Below are 17174 nucleotides of genomic sequence, written 5' to 3'. Positions count from 1 at the left end.
TAATGCATTATTATCTGTCCCGATTATATTATATGTAATGCCATTCATTATCTGTCCAGTTCTCATCTATGTGCTGCCACCACAGATGACCGGTGCTGAACCCAGATACTCCTGGCAAAAAAAAAAAAAGCGTAGACATAAGAGGCTGTGTGGTCCAGTGGTTAAAGAAAAGGGCTTGTAACCAGGAGGTCCCCGGTTCAAATCCCACCTCAGCCACTGACTCATTGTGTGACTCTGAGCAAGTCACTTAACCTCCTTGTGCTCTGTCTTTCGGGTGAGACGTAGTTGTAAGTGACTCTGCAGCTGATGCATAGTTCACACACCCTAGTCTCTGTAAGTCGCCTTGGATAAAGGCATCTGCTAAATAAACAAATAATAATAATAAAGCACTATTACTGGTTCTATTGTTTTTGGTTTTCTTGTGTTTTCTTTTTTTCTGTAAATCCAAAACTCAGTGGTTTTTAATCTGTTGTATTACATTTAAGCTACTAAATGATTAAAAAAAAGTAGGCATAATGTATATATGTGTACAGTCTTTATATATAGTCACAGAAGAAAGTGTTGGAACCCTTCATTTGAAACAATGTTCACTAATTTCTTATTTATTTAGTTTAAAAAATACATACTGTTTATTATCAATATTTATTATCTGGCTTTCATGCTGACATTCTACCAGCAGATGTTGAATAAACATAGTGTACGTACATAGCACTAATATCGCAAGCCGTGCACGCGTGCAACCCTGCATGTTAGTAATGAACATCCATCTGGGCATTAACAGGAAGATAGCATTTTGGTCACGTGCACAAATCCAGACAATCAGATTCATTTAAATTGCAGTGTGAAAACAAACACATTTTGGTGTGATTTACAATCGAGAAGGCAAACTTGAACTCGCTTGGAGGGAAAATGCAGTTTGTTTGAGATCTTCTGATGTGAAACCAATCGAAGCAAAATTGCAACATTTTAGTTCGTTTGCAAGTTAATTCTAAATCGGATCTTCATAAATGAACTAGGTATGAAAGGGGCCTTACATTAACGCTAACAAATACAAAGTGTCATAAAAATATAGGAAACAAATACCAACTTCATGTACGCGGTGTCAGATGGGTTTAGTAGTTTAGTGTTGGCTTTCAGAAGGATGGGAGATAATGAAGTAACTGTGAAGTGTGGGCTTTCAGAAGGATGGGAGATAATGAAGTAACTGTGAAGTGTTGGCTTTCAGAAGGATGGGAGATAACGAAGTAACTGTGAAGTGTGGGCTTTCAGAAGGACAGAAGTGCGTTTGAGTTGCAATCCATTAACATATACACAACATTTTCGAACATTAATACATTGTTTTAAAAAAAAACAAAAAAAAACACCAGGCACTTTTAAAACAATGCAGTGTTACGAAACAATCCCAAACAGAGCAGCGCACATAAGAAGACGGTATAACATTACAAGTGAGGTTTGCAAAACAAATGTTGGGTGAGCAGTTTACCTGGTGTGTTGTGGAATGTTTTTGAGCCTGAGGAAATGTATTATTTTCTCAATGTTGTAGGTGGCAGCTAAAGCCCTAGAGACTGCAGTGTTTGGAGCCTACTGCAATGTGGTGATAAATCTGAAGGACATCAAAGACGAAGCCTTCAAGACGGCAGTAAGTAGTCTGAACCACTGAAGGCTGTGTCTTGGGAAGCACCTATTCTGTTTTGAATGCAGTACCAGGAGTGTTTTTGAAGGTGTTTGGGGTTGTGGCAGGGCGAAGAGCCCTGCACATGAAAAGGGGGCGGGGCAAAGCCCTGCCATAAATGTATTGTATATTTTTAGAACACGGTACCTCTCCGCTATTATTTTGTATTTGTTTTGTTGTTGTGTTGTTGTTGTTGTTATTATTATTGGTTGGTATTGTTATGATTTATTTATTTATAAATATGACGACGTAACCGTGTTTTGTTAAATGTGACGACGAAGCCGTGTATTTTGTATTGTTTTATAACGTGGAGGAGAAAGACATGAAACACAAACAAAAAAATAATCTAGGAACAGTGAAGGCGATTTGCCCAGCCTGACCTGGATCATTTGTTTGGTGTTCGTGATTTTTGTTTTTGTTAAAACCTTTATTTTGCTCTGTGAGCAGTGTTTTTGTTTAAGTATTTATTTTATTTTAGTTATTTAAATAAACAGCGCACACCGTGTCTTTTGCCCTACAGTACTGCCTGTGTTTTCTTCCCGCATCTGGCCTGACGTCACCACTTAGCCATCCTGTCACATGTGGTGTCCAGTGTGGGATCACCAGCGCCCCCCTGACGTAAGGCCAGATGTGGGAAGAAAACACACAGGCAGTACTGCAGGGCAAAGACGCGCCATGCGCCGTTTATTTAAGTAACAAAAATAAAATAAATATTTAAACAAAAACACTGCTCACAGAGCAAAATAAAGGTTTTAACAAAAATCACGAACACCAAACAAATGATCCAGGTCAGGCTGGGCAAATCGCCTTCACTGTTCCTAGATTTATTTTTTACTTTACTTTGTTTTGTTTCATTTCTTTCTCCTCTCTTTCTTTCTCTCCCTCTGTTCTCTCCTCTGAACAACCCACCCAGAGCAGGGGGAACTGCAGGCTTATATGCGGGAGCTTAGACTCGGGAGATGGTCACCTTCTGCACAAGGTTTTCTAAATGCGGATGGGGCTTCCCATCGACGTTATAAAACAATACAAAATACACGGCTTCGTCGTCACATTCATAAAACAACAACAAAACAACACGGCTACGCCGTAATATTTATAAAAATAAAAAAAAATCGTAACAATACCAATAAATAATAATAATAATAATAATAATACAAAACAAATACAAAATAATAATAGGGGCAGAGAGGTACCGTGTTCTAAAAATAAACAATACATTTATGGCAGGGCTTTCACAGGGGTGCTAAGTATTTTGTTCTTTATGAATAGAAAATCTTCATCATTTGGGTCTAAACTATGTCACTATATTAAGTTAATAATTACCTACTATTCTCAAATAAGACAGGGTACACAGATATACATAGTGGAACTATTGGAAATAAGTGATTGGAAGAGATCAAATTCAAAGCTTATTGGAAATCTAATTTAGCAGATCATTCTTCTTTTGTTCCACACACACAGGATGTATTCATCCTTTCAAAATCATTGTTGTTTAAATCCGAAGGTTTCAGTGAAGTGACAGCAGCATATTGCTACGGTAATATTCAGTGAAGTGACTGTAGTGTATAGCTACGGTAATAAATAAACAATACAGATCTAACCTTAGTAAAGCATGAAACACTATAATCTCATTTAATTTGATTAAATCTGACAGAGCTCTCAATACCCTCTGTAGCACAGGAATAGAGATTAAACCTGAAAGCGCTCTCAATACCCTTTGCAGCATAGTGAAACTAATTAGAAATAGTGAGTAATACATACATAAATAAATTAGAAACAACCACCAAGGACCAGACACTTCTGCGATTTTTATAAATGTCTAATTACCAAGGCCTAGGAATACACTTTTGTCTAACAGTTGTTCAAGAATCAATTGAATACTTCCCCCCTTTAAATAGGCAGCACTTAAAACATAATAACACAGAGTTTAAAACACATTAATGCCCCATGCAGCCAGTGTACCCCGGGTTAAGTGCTTGAGTGAAAGAGAGGGAGAGAGGTAGAAGGGAAAGGGTATATATCTCCCTGCTCCTGAGCACACTGCTGCCAGGTAGGGATTCCACTGGTCCTGAACTACGGCTCAGTCATCTCACACAGCTGCAATCCTCCAAGTCCACTGCTTTATTTGCAATCTGGTTTCTCAGCTTCTCACCCCAGAACAGCTCACCGCTCACAAGTTACAAGTTACAGCTCCCAGTTCCCAGCTCAACCCTCAGACCTCCTTAACACTCCCCAAACTCCACCTGTATAATCAGTCAATCAGCACTAATTGGGTAGACCAGCTGCACAGCCCTTGTAGACTCTGTTTTGAGCACTGTTGAAGGGGAGAGCTAACATTAAAAATAAGTCCATCACAACTGCAAGTGAACAGGTTTCTTATTGTTGTTATTATTATTTATTTCTTAGCAGACACCCTTATCCAGGGCGACTTACAATTGTTACAAGATATCACATTATTTTTTACATACAATTATCCATTTATACAGTTGGGTTTTTACTGGAGCAATTTTAGGTAAAGTACCTTACTCAAGGGTACAGCAGCAGTGTCCCCCACCTGGGATTGAACCCACAACCCTCCGGGTCAAGAATCCAGAGCCCTAACCACTACTCCACACTGCTGCCCTGATTGGAGGTTCTTATTGAAGGTTCCCCTTTATACGCTAAACAATTATTCAACTGTCTGTCGAGTTGCAGCCACAAATGTAAACGTAAATGTAATCTCTTTCTGCGATTGGTAGTGATTGACCCAAAGGATTCAATTTTAATTATAGCTGTGCTATCCTCATAGCTTCTTTTGAAAAGTAAAATAGCAATGCAAACAAAAACTGTGATAAGTAAGTACCTGTAAAGCAGCATTCTTCAATCAACTGCAGTGCTGCCAACTGGGCAAGATTTGGCTGTTTTTAAGGACGTTTTCCGGGAGAAAATGATCCTAAGCATGTTGTCTATTTATGGGCGGTTTTAGCAAAAAGCTGTGGGTAACACACACACGCTACTACCTTAATACTGTACTAACACATGCCAGTTGCATCCCGGCTTTAATGTATCTCATCATTACAATACAAAAAAAAAAAACGACATTTCAAAAGAGATTTGTTTAAACCTTATTTAAACTGTTAGTATCAGAAGATACCGCCAGTTGATCATTTTGGCACTTTTGACGACACTGTCTGTAATATTTGAGTCTTGAAGTGTGCACTATATATATATGTGAGACTGCAGTGTGAATTTGTCTGTCCAGTTTACCTACATTTTGTACAGGCAAACCTCACTAGCAATATGTTATAACGTAAAAGTGCCTTTAAACAAATTAAACTTCATTTCAGTACCTGTAAGCAGATATATTATGATTGCAGATTAAAAGCACTGCTATAATCTGTTATAAGTCGTTAGTGAGACCAGACCGTCATATAAAATGTATATTTGAAATGACAATAGTAAAATCACTTTAATTTATGGGGTTTTAATGTGAAACAACCAAATGTGCTTTTAAATCATCCAAATCTTTACTTTCTCATTAAATGCAGAATGAAGAACGCTAAAACGAGAGCGCATCATTTTAATAAGTGACTAGTCTTTATTACTGTTAATACAATTACGAACAGTGATTGTAATAAAGTGTGTCCTGGATTTATTAGTACAGATTAAATGGCTTATTAAAATGTTGCACCCTCAGTTGCATGCAGTTTCTTTGTTCTGCACCCACCAAAACACTTAACCCAATTTTACTATAGTACTAAATTATGGAGCGCCATTTGTGCCAAAACTATCCAGCCGTTAGTTTGTCAATTTGTTTGTCAATTTGTTTGACAATTCGTGAATTGGTAAATTTGTCCAGCAATTCGTCCATAAATGTGTCAATTCATACAGTAATTCATACATGTATTTGTTAATTCATCTAATAATTAATTAATTTGTCCATTCATTAATACGAAAGGCTGTACGGGCCTGCAAATTTCCAATCAACCAGACAAACTTCCCAACAAACAGACAACCTTCCAACTGTCAATCTCGCACTGTGACGAAAACACTGCAACCTTTCTAGACCATGGGAGCACACACTAATATTTTAATCAATGAAAATCCAGCCTCACTCAAAACTGCTTCAGCCAATAATATTTAGAGTGGTGTTTCAAAAGATATTCTGTTGCTGGTTTTCGCCATATTAAAAAAATGCGTAAAACTTTTGAAGTAGATTTCACATTTGCCCAAGGCCTTTTAAAGAAACGGCAACATTAGCAAATTATGACAATACGTAGTTATTATGAAAAATGCTATTTTCTGGTCACTGTCCCGTTCGTTGGCGCATGCACAGAAACATAGCTCTAAAGAAGCGTATTGATTAAATCATTTAACAGTCCGGTAACACCGGTTACTTTAGAAATACATAACATAAAATATTATCAAGACACAGCAATATAGTACAGTAAACAAGCTACCGGCATTTTTTTTAACATGGCGAAAACCAGCAACATTTCTTACGCCTGCATTAGCTCTCCATATAATTTTTTTCCTAACTCTCTGAAGCGGAGTCGAGTATCTTGTTAAATAGAATATCTTTTGAAACACCCCTCTAAATATTATTGGCTGAAGCAGTTTTGAGTGAAGCTGGATTTTCATTGATTAAATATTAGTGTGTGCTCCCATTGGCTAGAAAGGTTGCAGTGTTTTCGTCACAGTGCGAGATTGACAGTTGGAAGTTTGTCTGCTTGTTGGGAAGTTTGTCTGGTTGATTGGAAATTTGCACGTCCTTACAGCCTTTTGTATTAATTAATTGACAAATTAATTAATGTCTTATTAGATGAATTAACAAATACGTTTATGAATCGCTGTATGAATTGACAAATTTATGGACGAATTGCTGGACAAATTGACAAACAGATTGACAAATTCACGAATTGACAAACAAATTGACAAACAAATTGACAAACTAACAGCTGGATAGTTTTGGTGCAAATGGCGCTCCATAAACAACGAAACATATTAACAATCAGTGACGGCTCCTTGGGGTAGGCAAGGAAGGCACTGCCGCCTCAAATTTAAGCGAAAAATAAATTTTAAAAATCACACACTGAGTGACCACATACATTTACTTTTATTTGCATAAATATTATTTATTTTGCACGCAAGATGCTCCACGCGGTTGAGAGCAATATCAGTTGATGAAAAGTCTTGCTTCTCTGTGCTGTACTGCTTCCCATACAGTCGCCGGAGGAGCGGAGGACAAGGGAGATTCTGCCTACTCCTGCAGTGTGATTAGCCAATCATATTCCTCCTACTTTCATCTCGCAACGTCACACATGTTGTTCTCACTCTGCCTGAACCCCAGCGTGCGTTGATTTGTGTGTAAGGCGGCAGCAGAGAGAACGAGAATTGAACGACGATACCGGTAACTCTAATTTTCATTTTTTTGTAATAAGGTAAAAAAAATAAATACGCATCATACACATGGGAGGAGTCGTACGCAAAAAATACTCATCATATTATAGACGTATCCCCCCCAACTCAACACGACACGACCATCATGACAGTAAAAATAGACACAATGAAGCGTTTTACCTTTGTATAAGTTAGTGATCAGCAGGTGTGTCAGCCGCACGAAGAGCACAGCGTGTGGTTTTCACTAACTCTACTGTGCAGAATAAATGCATTTTTTTCTACGTGTAAATATCGGGACGCGGGACATTTGCTAGGAAATCGGGACTGTCCCAACCATATAGGGACTGCTGGTATGTATGAAACTGCTTCCAAGTAGCACCCGTGCTGGAGGTTAACAACAAAACGAGAAGGGCAGAATTGAAACGAGCGTTTCTAGTGGCAAATCCCACCACCATTTCCACTGTGGATTGCTGGTCTATGATAGTTAAAGACATTGTAAATGACACAGACTGCACTGATCTCAAAGACATCCAGCTGCACAGAACTTAGTGCACAGCAGTGATACATTCAGTCCAGGGGCCATGTTTTATTATTTGGTGTTTTAAGGTTTTTTCAGGAAGAAGTAGTTGGGTTTTTGTAAAAGTAGTTGGGAGCCCTGGTCAGCTGTCCTTCATTACAAATGCTAGTTGAAAGGTAACCGCTATCTACAGGGCATTTGCGTCCCCTAACAAGCGATATTTATTGGCAACACGCCATAATACAGGAACAAATAATCACTGCACTTTATCTGGTAATAACCCTTCTCCTTCCTTGTTTACAACTCGCTCTGTGTGTAAGCTACCCTCAATCAGTAAACTTTAGTCGCACACTCTGCATGCACATTCATTGCCATTCACGTCAGTACACTCCATACCTAAGTGATTTTTTTTTTTTTTTTTTTTTTTTTTTTACAGTTTACTATTTAACGTCTTCAGATAATTACTCCTCTCCTGTAACTTTTATCTTTCCTTAAGGTTTGTTTAATGCTTGCTGTTCATTCTGGTCCACTTCTGATTGCTGCGCAGTAATTTTTAGAAAACAAAGATGGTGCGAACGGGTGTCAATTTTAGACAAAAAGAAAGATTAGATGCCCATTTTAATTTAATAGTTTTAATAAAATTAATTTTATAAATATATTTGCTTTGTATTAGTATTATTAAATGGCAATCAGAAATTGTATCATTGTTAATGGTTACCCTCACCCCACCCCACAAAATACGCACATCATGAGCACCCTGTGGCCCGCCAGTGAATGTAATGGAATACCCCTACTGTAAGCAAATGAAATGTATTTATTGGAGGGGCTCGCCAAGTAGGGATTGGAGGACGGCCCCTGAATCTTCGGTTCTCCAGAGCTGTGTAGGGAATTGCTGCGGTGAGGGTACATACTTGGATATTCTATTCTATTATTCCAAAGTAATTGGGCCAAAATTTTAAAAAAAAAACAACAAAAAAAGTGTCTTATTTGTAGTTAAATTCAAGATCCAAGGGGCTCCCGAGTGGCGGATCCGGTAAAGGCGCTCTGCGTGGAGTGCAGGATGCGCCCTATAGCCTGGACGTCGCTTGTTTGAGTCCAGGCTATTCCACTGCCGACCATGGACGGGAGCTCCCAGGGGGTGGCGCACAATTGGCCAAGCCCCGCCCGGGGGAGGGCTTATGTTGGCCAGGGTGCCCTTGGCGCACCAGCAACCCCTGCAGTTTGGCCGGGCGCCTGCGGGCTTGCCTGTAAGCTGGCCAGAGCTGCACTGTCCTCTGATGCTGTAGCTCTGAGGTGGCTGCATGGTGGGTCTGCAGTGTGAAAAGAAGCGGTCGGCTGACGACACACGCTTCGGAGGACAGTGTGTGCTCGTCTTCGCCTTCCCGAGTCAGCGCAGGGGTGGTAGCAGTGAGCTGAGCCTAAAAATAATTGGCTATTCTAAATTGGGAGAAAATGATAAAAAAAAAACAAAAAAAACAATTGGCGACTATTAAATAAAAAGAAAAAAGATTCAAGATCAAAATTTGAAGTCTCCCTTTTCCCAACCCTACGAATAGGAAAATAACATCCTAGAAAATGTGTTAAGTTCTGGACACAGTGACAGTTTAATCTAAAATAGTGTTCATACAGTACAGTGTAGAATGTTAATGCTTTACAACTGCAGTAGATTCTGTTTCTGCTCACCAACAGGTGAAAGACCAGTAAGCAGGAACAAGTTGCTGTACCCAATCATCCTTCTTTTTTGGTTCAGCTGTTGGTGCAACCTCTTATGTTACTTTCCAGTAGAAATGCAATGTTTTTCATAATAATCTTTCTGTCAGACGCAGCAAGAAGCTTCCGGTATGCTGGAAGAGGCCAGAGCAAGTGTGAATACTGTGCTGGAGGCAGCAGACGAAAGAAAGAAATAAACAAGAGCCACGTGGAATTGCCTGTGGAAGCAGAGATCTGTATCCATGGAAACTGCAAACAATAAACATTTAGCGTGAAAGTCATTTATTGTTTGCTTATTTTCTTTTTAAGTTATAGGCAGAAATTCCATTGTAACCATGAGCAATGAAACAAGCTGTACCAAATCACAGAACTGGTAAACCATTTCTTCAAAGAGCTGGCATTAGGTTAGAGTGCAATGGAAGCCAACACTCACCCCTTTATTAATGGTCCTTCATCCAAATGAATGAGATTGGAAAAATTTGAAGTGAGATTTGGGAATAAAAATGCATGGTCGGTTCCAGAAATGAGTGTGACTCACTCCGATGCTGAGACCCGATATGTCTCCATGTGCTGAATGCATCTTATATAGTATAAGCACTTCAAATGTGATTCTTTTGTGACTGTTTGTTTTTAATAAGGGAGTTCTTTATCTTGATACTTGGCATTGTATGTGTATGTCAGAGTTAGAAACTAAAATAATTGATTTATCATTAATTGGTTTACATGATGGTTGAAAGTCTAAATTCTCTCTCCGTTGTCATGACAACATGACCTAAAATGCACATTGCTGGTGGGTGGCATAGGAAATGCATAACCAAATATGGTACGGATAAAAAGGGGAGTGAACCCCTTCATGCACAAAAAATCAGAGCAAGTCCCTGAGCTGGCTCCTTCAGCACAATCCCCAGTTGTCCTTTACCAACCCCGGTCACATGCTGGATTACCAGTCTTGGTCACAGGAAAAATGGCAAGTGTCTATTTATTCCAACAGGCTTGGCTCTCCCCATCACACTCTCACTTCCCTAAGGGACTAACCTCCTAGTTAACACAGTTCCCTATATGCTCCAGGCTCCGCCCCACCAATCTATCCCTATTAAATCTGTAGCAAGTTGATCAATTGCTTAACCATGGTGTTGATGGCGTGGAACCAGGTGTACCTGTGTAGCTGCCCTCATCAAGATGGTCACCACAACCCAACTCAGACCTAATGTCAAGGCCATCTTAATGAGGGCCAGGAGGTCTCACTACTAATAACAAGTCTTTTCAGAACAGAGCATATTACCTAAAAACAAGTCTTTTCAGTACAGAGTATATTACCTAAAAACAAGACTTTTCAGGACACAGCATGGTTGAGTCCACGAGATTTTATAAAGTTCATTGTGGAGACTACAAAATGCATCACGTGCTCAAAGCCAAGGATCTTTTCCGCACAGATTTTGCTGGTGATTACTGCAGTGATACTGGAGGCTATGTTCCTCCCTATCGCCCAGATATTGCTTGAGATGTGTGATCATTCCATTACTCTCGCAGATCATTGAAGGTGCATCATCTGTTGCAATGCCTGCCAGTTTTGCCCATTCAAAACCCAAACTCTCAACCTTATCTTGGAGCCTGTTGAACAGATCAATACCCGTGGTTTGCCCACAAAGTGATGCCAATCCTAAAAATTCTTCATAAAACTCAAACTCATTCGTCAGTCGTCTTGTCCACTGCCAGGGAAAAGTATATTATGAATACAGTACTCAGAACAGGCGCCGGAAGGAGCTGAAAACGACTATCAGTACTGCTGTACCGTCTACAATTTCTGAGGCTTGTTGTAAAATGGTGGATCATGGAGCAACGTGATCAGATGCCGAAATCAAGGCACATTGATATCTGGAGCAAAGAAATCTGTGAAGGAGAACTTCAGAGTAAAAAATGAAACGCACACATTATGGTAAAATGTACCTTGTGCTTTTAAGAAACAAAGCCAGAACGTTCATGCTAAGAAGTGCTATGTCTTCCATGGGCACGGCCTCCACATTTGTAAGGTTGTATAAACAGACAGTGCATGGTGAGTGTCACAAAGACGGCTGCAGTGGGTGCCACACAGAGACTTGGGGTTTTGATGAAGCTGAGCGCGTGATCGCGCTCAGCATTTAATAATTAAACAGAACAGAAAATAAAAAGGTTGTAAGACAAAAACACACAGGACACGGCACTCGTTGCCAAAACAAAAAGACAAACAAAACGAACTATACAGACAAAACACGGTGAGCAGATTTAACTACTTATTACTTTTATAATTATTACCTCCGTCTCCTATCCCGTTTTCCACTCACCGAACACACAACCCGTAACATAAACTACGCACAAGGGCGTGGCCACATTGCCACAGTGAGATACTATCGTATTAAGCCCCACAGTGCATTGCGCTGCTAGAAACAGTAACCAAACTATTTTAATAGTGTGTGTACGCATTACGCCCGACTAAACATGAAACGGTACTTCAGTGTGGACGCTTTGAGCTAGGTTAATTAAAACGTTTTTGAGTACGGTTCTCGAGATTGGTTATGTAGTGTGGACAGGGCCTTAGATTCTTTCTGCACCTTTCAAAAGACATCTTGCTGCACAGATAGCTGTCATCTAAGATCTGCAATTTTTTGATTTCGCAGTTCTTCTCTGTACTCAATAAAATTTGAATGCTTTGTGTCGTAATGCCTCTAAGTTAAATTCCTTTGGCACTGCAACAGTTCCTTACAAATTAAACAGATATTTAATCCTCTGTCTTCCACAAAGCAATATTTTTCAGTCCAAGTTTAGTTGAATGTTCATTATCAATTTTTCGCTTTTTTATTTCACCCATAACTCATATAAATGAAATATGCAACAATATTTTAATGAAACAAACTAACAGTCAACTTCAGCACTAAATCAGTATACCGCCAGCACCAATCTAGCATAGCAAATTCCCTGCCTTGATTGGTTTACCAGATTGGTTTGCAAAGATGTACACCCTGAAGAACCAATGCACGCACTATGAATGTAAAAATCAAACTTCAGGCATCAACCAATCCAATGGGGAGTTCTCCGTTTAGCCCCTGCCTCTGTTGCTAAGGAAGTGCCAGGTGTGTATATTTGAACACAAAAAGAAAGTAACCCTATTTATCAGTGTTATTATATGAATGAGCTGTTCTGTAAAATTGGTAAATATAATTATTTTGTAGAAAATTGCATTTAAGAAAAGATTGTATTGGGGCCACAGAATGCCTCTCTGCAGGCTGTATGTTGTGCATCACTGGTACAGACCATATTACCTGAAAACAAGTATTTTCAGTACAGAGCTCGTTTGTGACATTATCTAAACTTTCTCGTAAGAAACAGGCTGCACCACGTGTGACAGGGATAGCCGAAGTGGTGACGTGAGGCCAGAATGCAGGAACAAAAACAAAGCAGCAAATACGGCAGAGCAACACAAAACGCACTGCTCACAGAGCAAAACAAAGTTTTAAACAAAAATAAATCACAAATACTAATACAACAAAACCCAGGTCAGACTGGGCAATCGCCTTCACTGATCCTATGGTGTTATTTACTTTCAGTTTCGTTTCTCTCTCTCTTGTTCACTTCTGCAGGTGACCATGGTGACCCTCCTACACAAGGTTTTTATTATTATTATTATTATTTATTATTATTTATTTCTTAGCAGACGCCCTTATCCAGGGCGACTTACAAGTGTTTCAAAATATCACATTATTTTTTACATACAATTACCCATTTATACAGTTGGGTTTTTATTGGAGCAATCTAGGTAAAGTACCTTGCTCAAAGGTACAGCAGCAGTGTCCCCCACCTGGGATTGAACCCACGACCCTCTGGTCAAGAGTCCAGAGCCCTAACCGCTACTCCACACTGCTGCCTAATGGCAGAGGACGAGCTGCCGACCTCGCCTCTGCCAGAACACATTTAAAATAAAAACAAAACAAATGCACGGCTATGCCGTCATTTAAATCATAACAATAATAATAATAATAATACTACTACTAATAATAATAATAATAATAATAATACAAAACATATACAAAATAATAAATTGCCCAGGGGCAGAGGGGTACCCTGCTCTAAAAATAAACAAATACATGTGCAGCTCCCAAATCTGTCTGCCAACAGAAATAACAACAACAAACACACACAGCGCTCAGCGGTAACACTGAAATCAAATTTCAATTACAGAACAATTAAACGTATTATACATTTTAAAGCATTGTGCATTTTATTGAAAATATAGTTGGCTGTGAACTGTTAAAAAGTATACTTTGCAAATGAACTGCACTTACAATCTGCATGTCCCATTCTGATCACTGGCCTTTTTTAAACAACTAAAGCAAGGCATTTAGCAAATCAGAAACTCTGACGACTTGCATCCACAGTTTGCAGTTCAGTGGCTTGTATTATTGTGCCCCGTTTTTTCAGGATGGTTGAGAAAGTGTTTGCAGGAATGTTGAAATCTGCAGCAACATCTTTCTTTTTCTGTATGGTTGTGCATTATCCTCCACTTTCAACGCTTCCACTTGTCTGCAAGGATATGATGCATGAGCATTATGGCAACTCAAAGTGCATCATTGAATCTGTAGTCCCAAAACAGCACTAATCTGGATGCAAGTGAATACATTTCCCAATATCCTTTACACTCAGCTGTTCGAAAGGGTGATTCGTTTTTTTATTCACGCTGTGACAGGATGGATGTAGTGGTGACATCAGGCCAGAAGCAGGAAGGAAAACAAAGGCAAGTACTGGAGGGTAAAAGGTGCGGCGTGCGTCGTTTATTTAAATAACAACAACAAATAAAATGTTTTAACAAAACAAACACTGCTCACAGAGCGAAAATAAAAGTTTAAACAAAATAATCACAAACACAGTAAGAAAATAAATATTCCAGGACAGGCTGGGCAAATCGCCTTCACTGTTCCTAGATTTAATTGATTTTAGTTTTGTTTCTGTCGTCTCCTCCGCTCTCGTTCCTCCTCTCGAACACCCACCCTGAGTGCAGAGATCTGCAGGCTTATATGCAGGTGACCATCTCCCGATTAGCAACAATTAAACAACGAATTAACTCGGGAGATGGTCACCGTCTGCACGAGGTTTTTAATGTGGATGGGGCCTTCCCATAAACGCTGCTAAACAATTCAAAACACACAGCTTCACCGTCATATAAACAAATCATAACACTAAAAAAAAAATAATAATAATAATAAAAAAAAATAATAATAATAATAATAATAATAATAATAATAATAATAATAAAACAAAACAAATACAAAATAATAAATTGCACAGGGGCGGAGGGGTACTCTGTTCTAAAAATAAATTATATATTTAATGGCAGGGATTTTTCATGTGCAGGGCTCCTCGTCCTGCCACACATGCACTAAAAGTATATATTTATATTTAAATGGAAATATTCCCTGCACTCTGATTGGCTGAGCTAGAGAGCTATAATCCCAAGTATATGTCTGTAGCAGGATAGCGTCACGGCCCAGGAAGTAGACACAGAGGCTGGAAAGCTGCAGTTAAAGCAATATTGCGTACGTAAATAAACAAGGCACAGGGACCGAAATTATAAGGTTTAACCTCATTATCTTCAGGCTGGGCATTTGCCTACATTGAAGGTTCTCTCCTTAAAACTCACCCAGAAACAAGGGATCTGGCTCCCCTTATATACCATGTGGCTGGGGCTTAATTTAATGTCAATTAGCCATAAAATTAGGAGGCTTGATGGTCCAGTGGTTAAAGAAAGGGGGTACCGGAGGTTCCTGGTTCAAATCCCAGCTCAGCCACTTAAGAACATAAGAAGGTTTACAAACGAGAGGAGCCATTTGGCCCATCTTCCTCGTTTGGTTGTTAGTAGCTCATTGATCCCAGAATCTCATCAAGCAGCTTCTTGAAGGATTCCAGGGTGTCAGCTTCAACAACATTACTGGGGAGTTGGTTCCAGACCCTCACAATTCTGTGTAAAAAAGTGCCTCCTATTTTCTGTTCTGAATGCCCCCTTATCTAATCCATTTGTGACCGTCCTTGTTTCTTTTTTTTTCAGGTCAAAAAAGTCCCCTGGTTCTGGGGGGGGGGGGGGGGCTGTTATATTTTCTCTATTGTTGTTGTTGGTTGTTTTTTTTCTCTCTTTCACTTTCCTTCTCTCTTCTGCCATGTTTTTTTATATTGGTCATCCTACATTTTTTTCTTTACATCCCTAAATCTTGATGGTTGCTGTGGCTGGCACTAACTCTAGTGATATTGGGTGCCAGGTTAATTTTATAAGCTGGAATGTCAAGGGGCTTAATCACCCAGTGAAACACAATCGAGTGTTATCTCACCTTCAACAACTGAAAGTGGAAATTGCTTTTCTGCAAGAAACACATCTTCGAAATTCGGACCACTCCCGTATGCGCCGGAGTTGGATGGGGCAGATATTTCATTCCAAATTTCATGGCAAGGCTCGGGGAGCAGCAAGGTGATTGCGGACCCAAATGGTCGTTATGTTGTTGTCACAGGTACTCTTTATAACACCCCTTTAATTTTAGCTAATGTCTATGCTCCTAATTGGGATGACAGTCAGTTTTTCTCTAACTTTCTTTCAATCAGGTCTGCCTACAACTGACCAGCAGGAGATTAATGAGCAATTTAAAACATTTTATTTTTCTCTTTACAAATCAGAATCACCTGCCGATCCCGCATTAACCAATTCTTTTTTTTGAGAGCCTTCCTGTTCCAGTTTTGGATCCTGACTCAAAAGCCCACCTGGAGGAGCCCTTTGGCTCAGATGAAATAACTCAAGCTATTAGGTCAATGCAGAGTGGTAAATCTCCTGGCCCAGATGGGTTTCCCATAGAATTTTATAAGAAATTTAGCTGTAGTTTGTCTCCCCTACTGAGCACCATGCTTGCTGAATCCTTTACATCTATGTCCCTACCGCCTACGCTGTGCCAAGCCTCTATCTCTGTACTGCTTAAACAGAATAAGAACCCTCTTGATTGTGGATCCTACCACCCCATTTCGCTGCTTAATGCAGACTTTAAAATTCTTGCTAAGACCCTGGCACACCGTCTTGAGTCGGTTCTCCCCTCTATAGTCTCCTCTGACCAGACAGGATTTGTGCAGGGCAGACACTCTTATTTTAACCTTCGCCGCCTGTTCAATATTATATATACTCCCTCTTCTCCCCTGCCTGAGGTTATTCTTTTGCTAGATGCAGAGAAAGCTTTTGATCATGTTGAGTGGGACTGCTTGTTTGCTGCTCTACATAGGTTTGGCTTTGGTCACAATTTTATTTCATGGATCAAGCTGTTATATTCCTCCCCTACAGCTTCTGTTCGCACAAATGATGTGCAATCCAAATACTTCCCTCTCCACCGAGGTACAAGACAAGGTTGCCCTCTCTCTTCCCTTCTTTTTGCAATTGCCATTGAACCTCTTGCAATATCCCTGTGTGTAAATCAGGATGTAAAAGGAGTAATTCGGGGGGGGGGGGGGGGGGGGCACGAGCAGAAGGTGTCACTTTATGCTGAACCCTTCTTTTATATATTTCTGATCCTATCTCTTCCCTCCCCATGCCTTACTCATACTGGAGCAGTTTAGCAGGTTCTCTGGATATAAACTAACCTACACAAGAGTGAATTGTTCCCTATCAACTTGGCGGCTCGTCGCTGTCCCCTTGAGAATCTCCCTTTCAAAATTACATCCGAAAGCTTTACTTACTTGGGGGTCACAGTCACACGCTTGTACAACAAACTCTTTAAATTTAACTTTACTCCCCTACTACAGCATATTAAACAAGACTTTCTTCGTTGGTCCACTCCACTTTCTCTGGCAGGTCGCATCAACTCGGTCAAGATGAACAGACTCCCTAAGTTACTCTACCTG

The 17174-nt window shown here is 39.8% G+C and overlaps 1 protein-coding gene across 3 annotated transcripts in view; it reads left to right on the top strand.

Annotated features, from left to right (window-relative positions):
- The window catches only part of ftcd (formimidoyltransferase cyclodeaminase), a 44639-nt gene extending 35080 nt beyond the window's left edge, over window positions 1-9559 (top strand). For all 3 annotated transcript variants that reach the window (XM_034020592.3, XM_034020585.3, XM_059031974.1), the window contains 2 exons: window positions 1544-1639; window positions 9389-9559. In XM_034020592.3, the coding sequence (XP_033876483.3) occupies window positions 1544-1639; window positions 9389-9475 (183 nt within the window). In that variant the 3' untranslated portion in view covers window positions 9476-9559. The remainder of the gene's footprint in view (window positions 1-1543; window positions 1640-9388) is intronic.
- Window positions 9560-17174: the final 7615 nt, after the last annotated feature.

This window comes from Acipenser ruthenus, chromosome 10 (genome assembly GCF_902713425.1).
Source record: "Acipenser ruthenus chromosome 10, fAciRut3.2 maternal haplotype, whole genome shotgun sequence".
Taxonomy (NCBI): Eukaryota; Metazoa; Chordata; class Actinopteri; order Acipenseriformes; family Acipenseridae; genus Acipenser; species Acipenser ruthenus.
The sequence above is the reverse complement of the archived record's forward strand: the minus strand, read 5'-3'. Positions and strand labels throughout refer to the sequence as shown.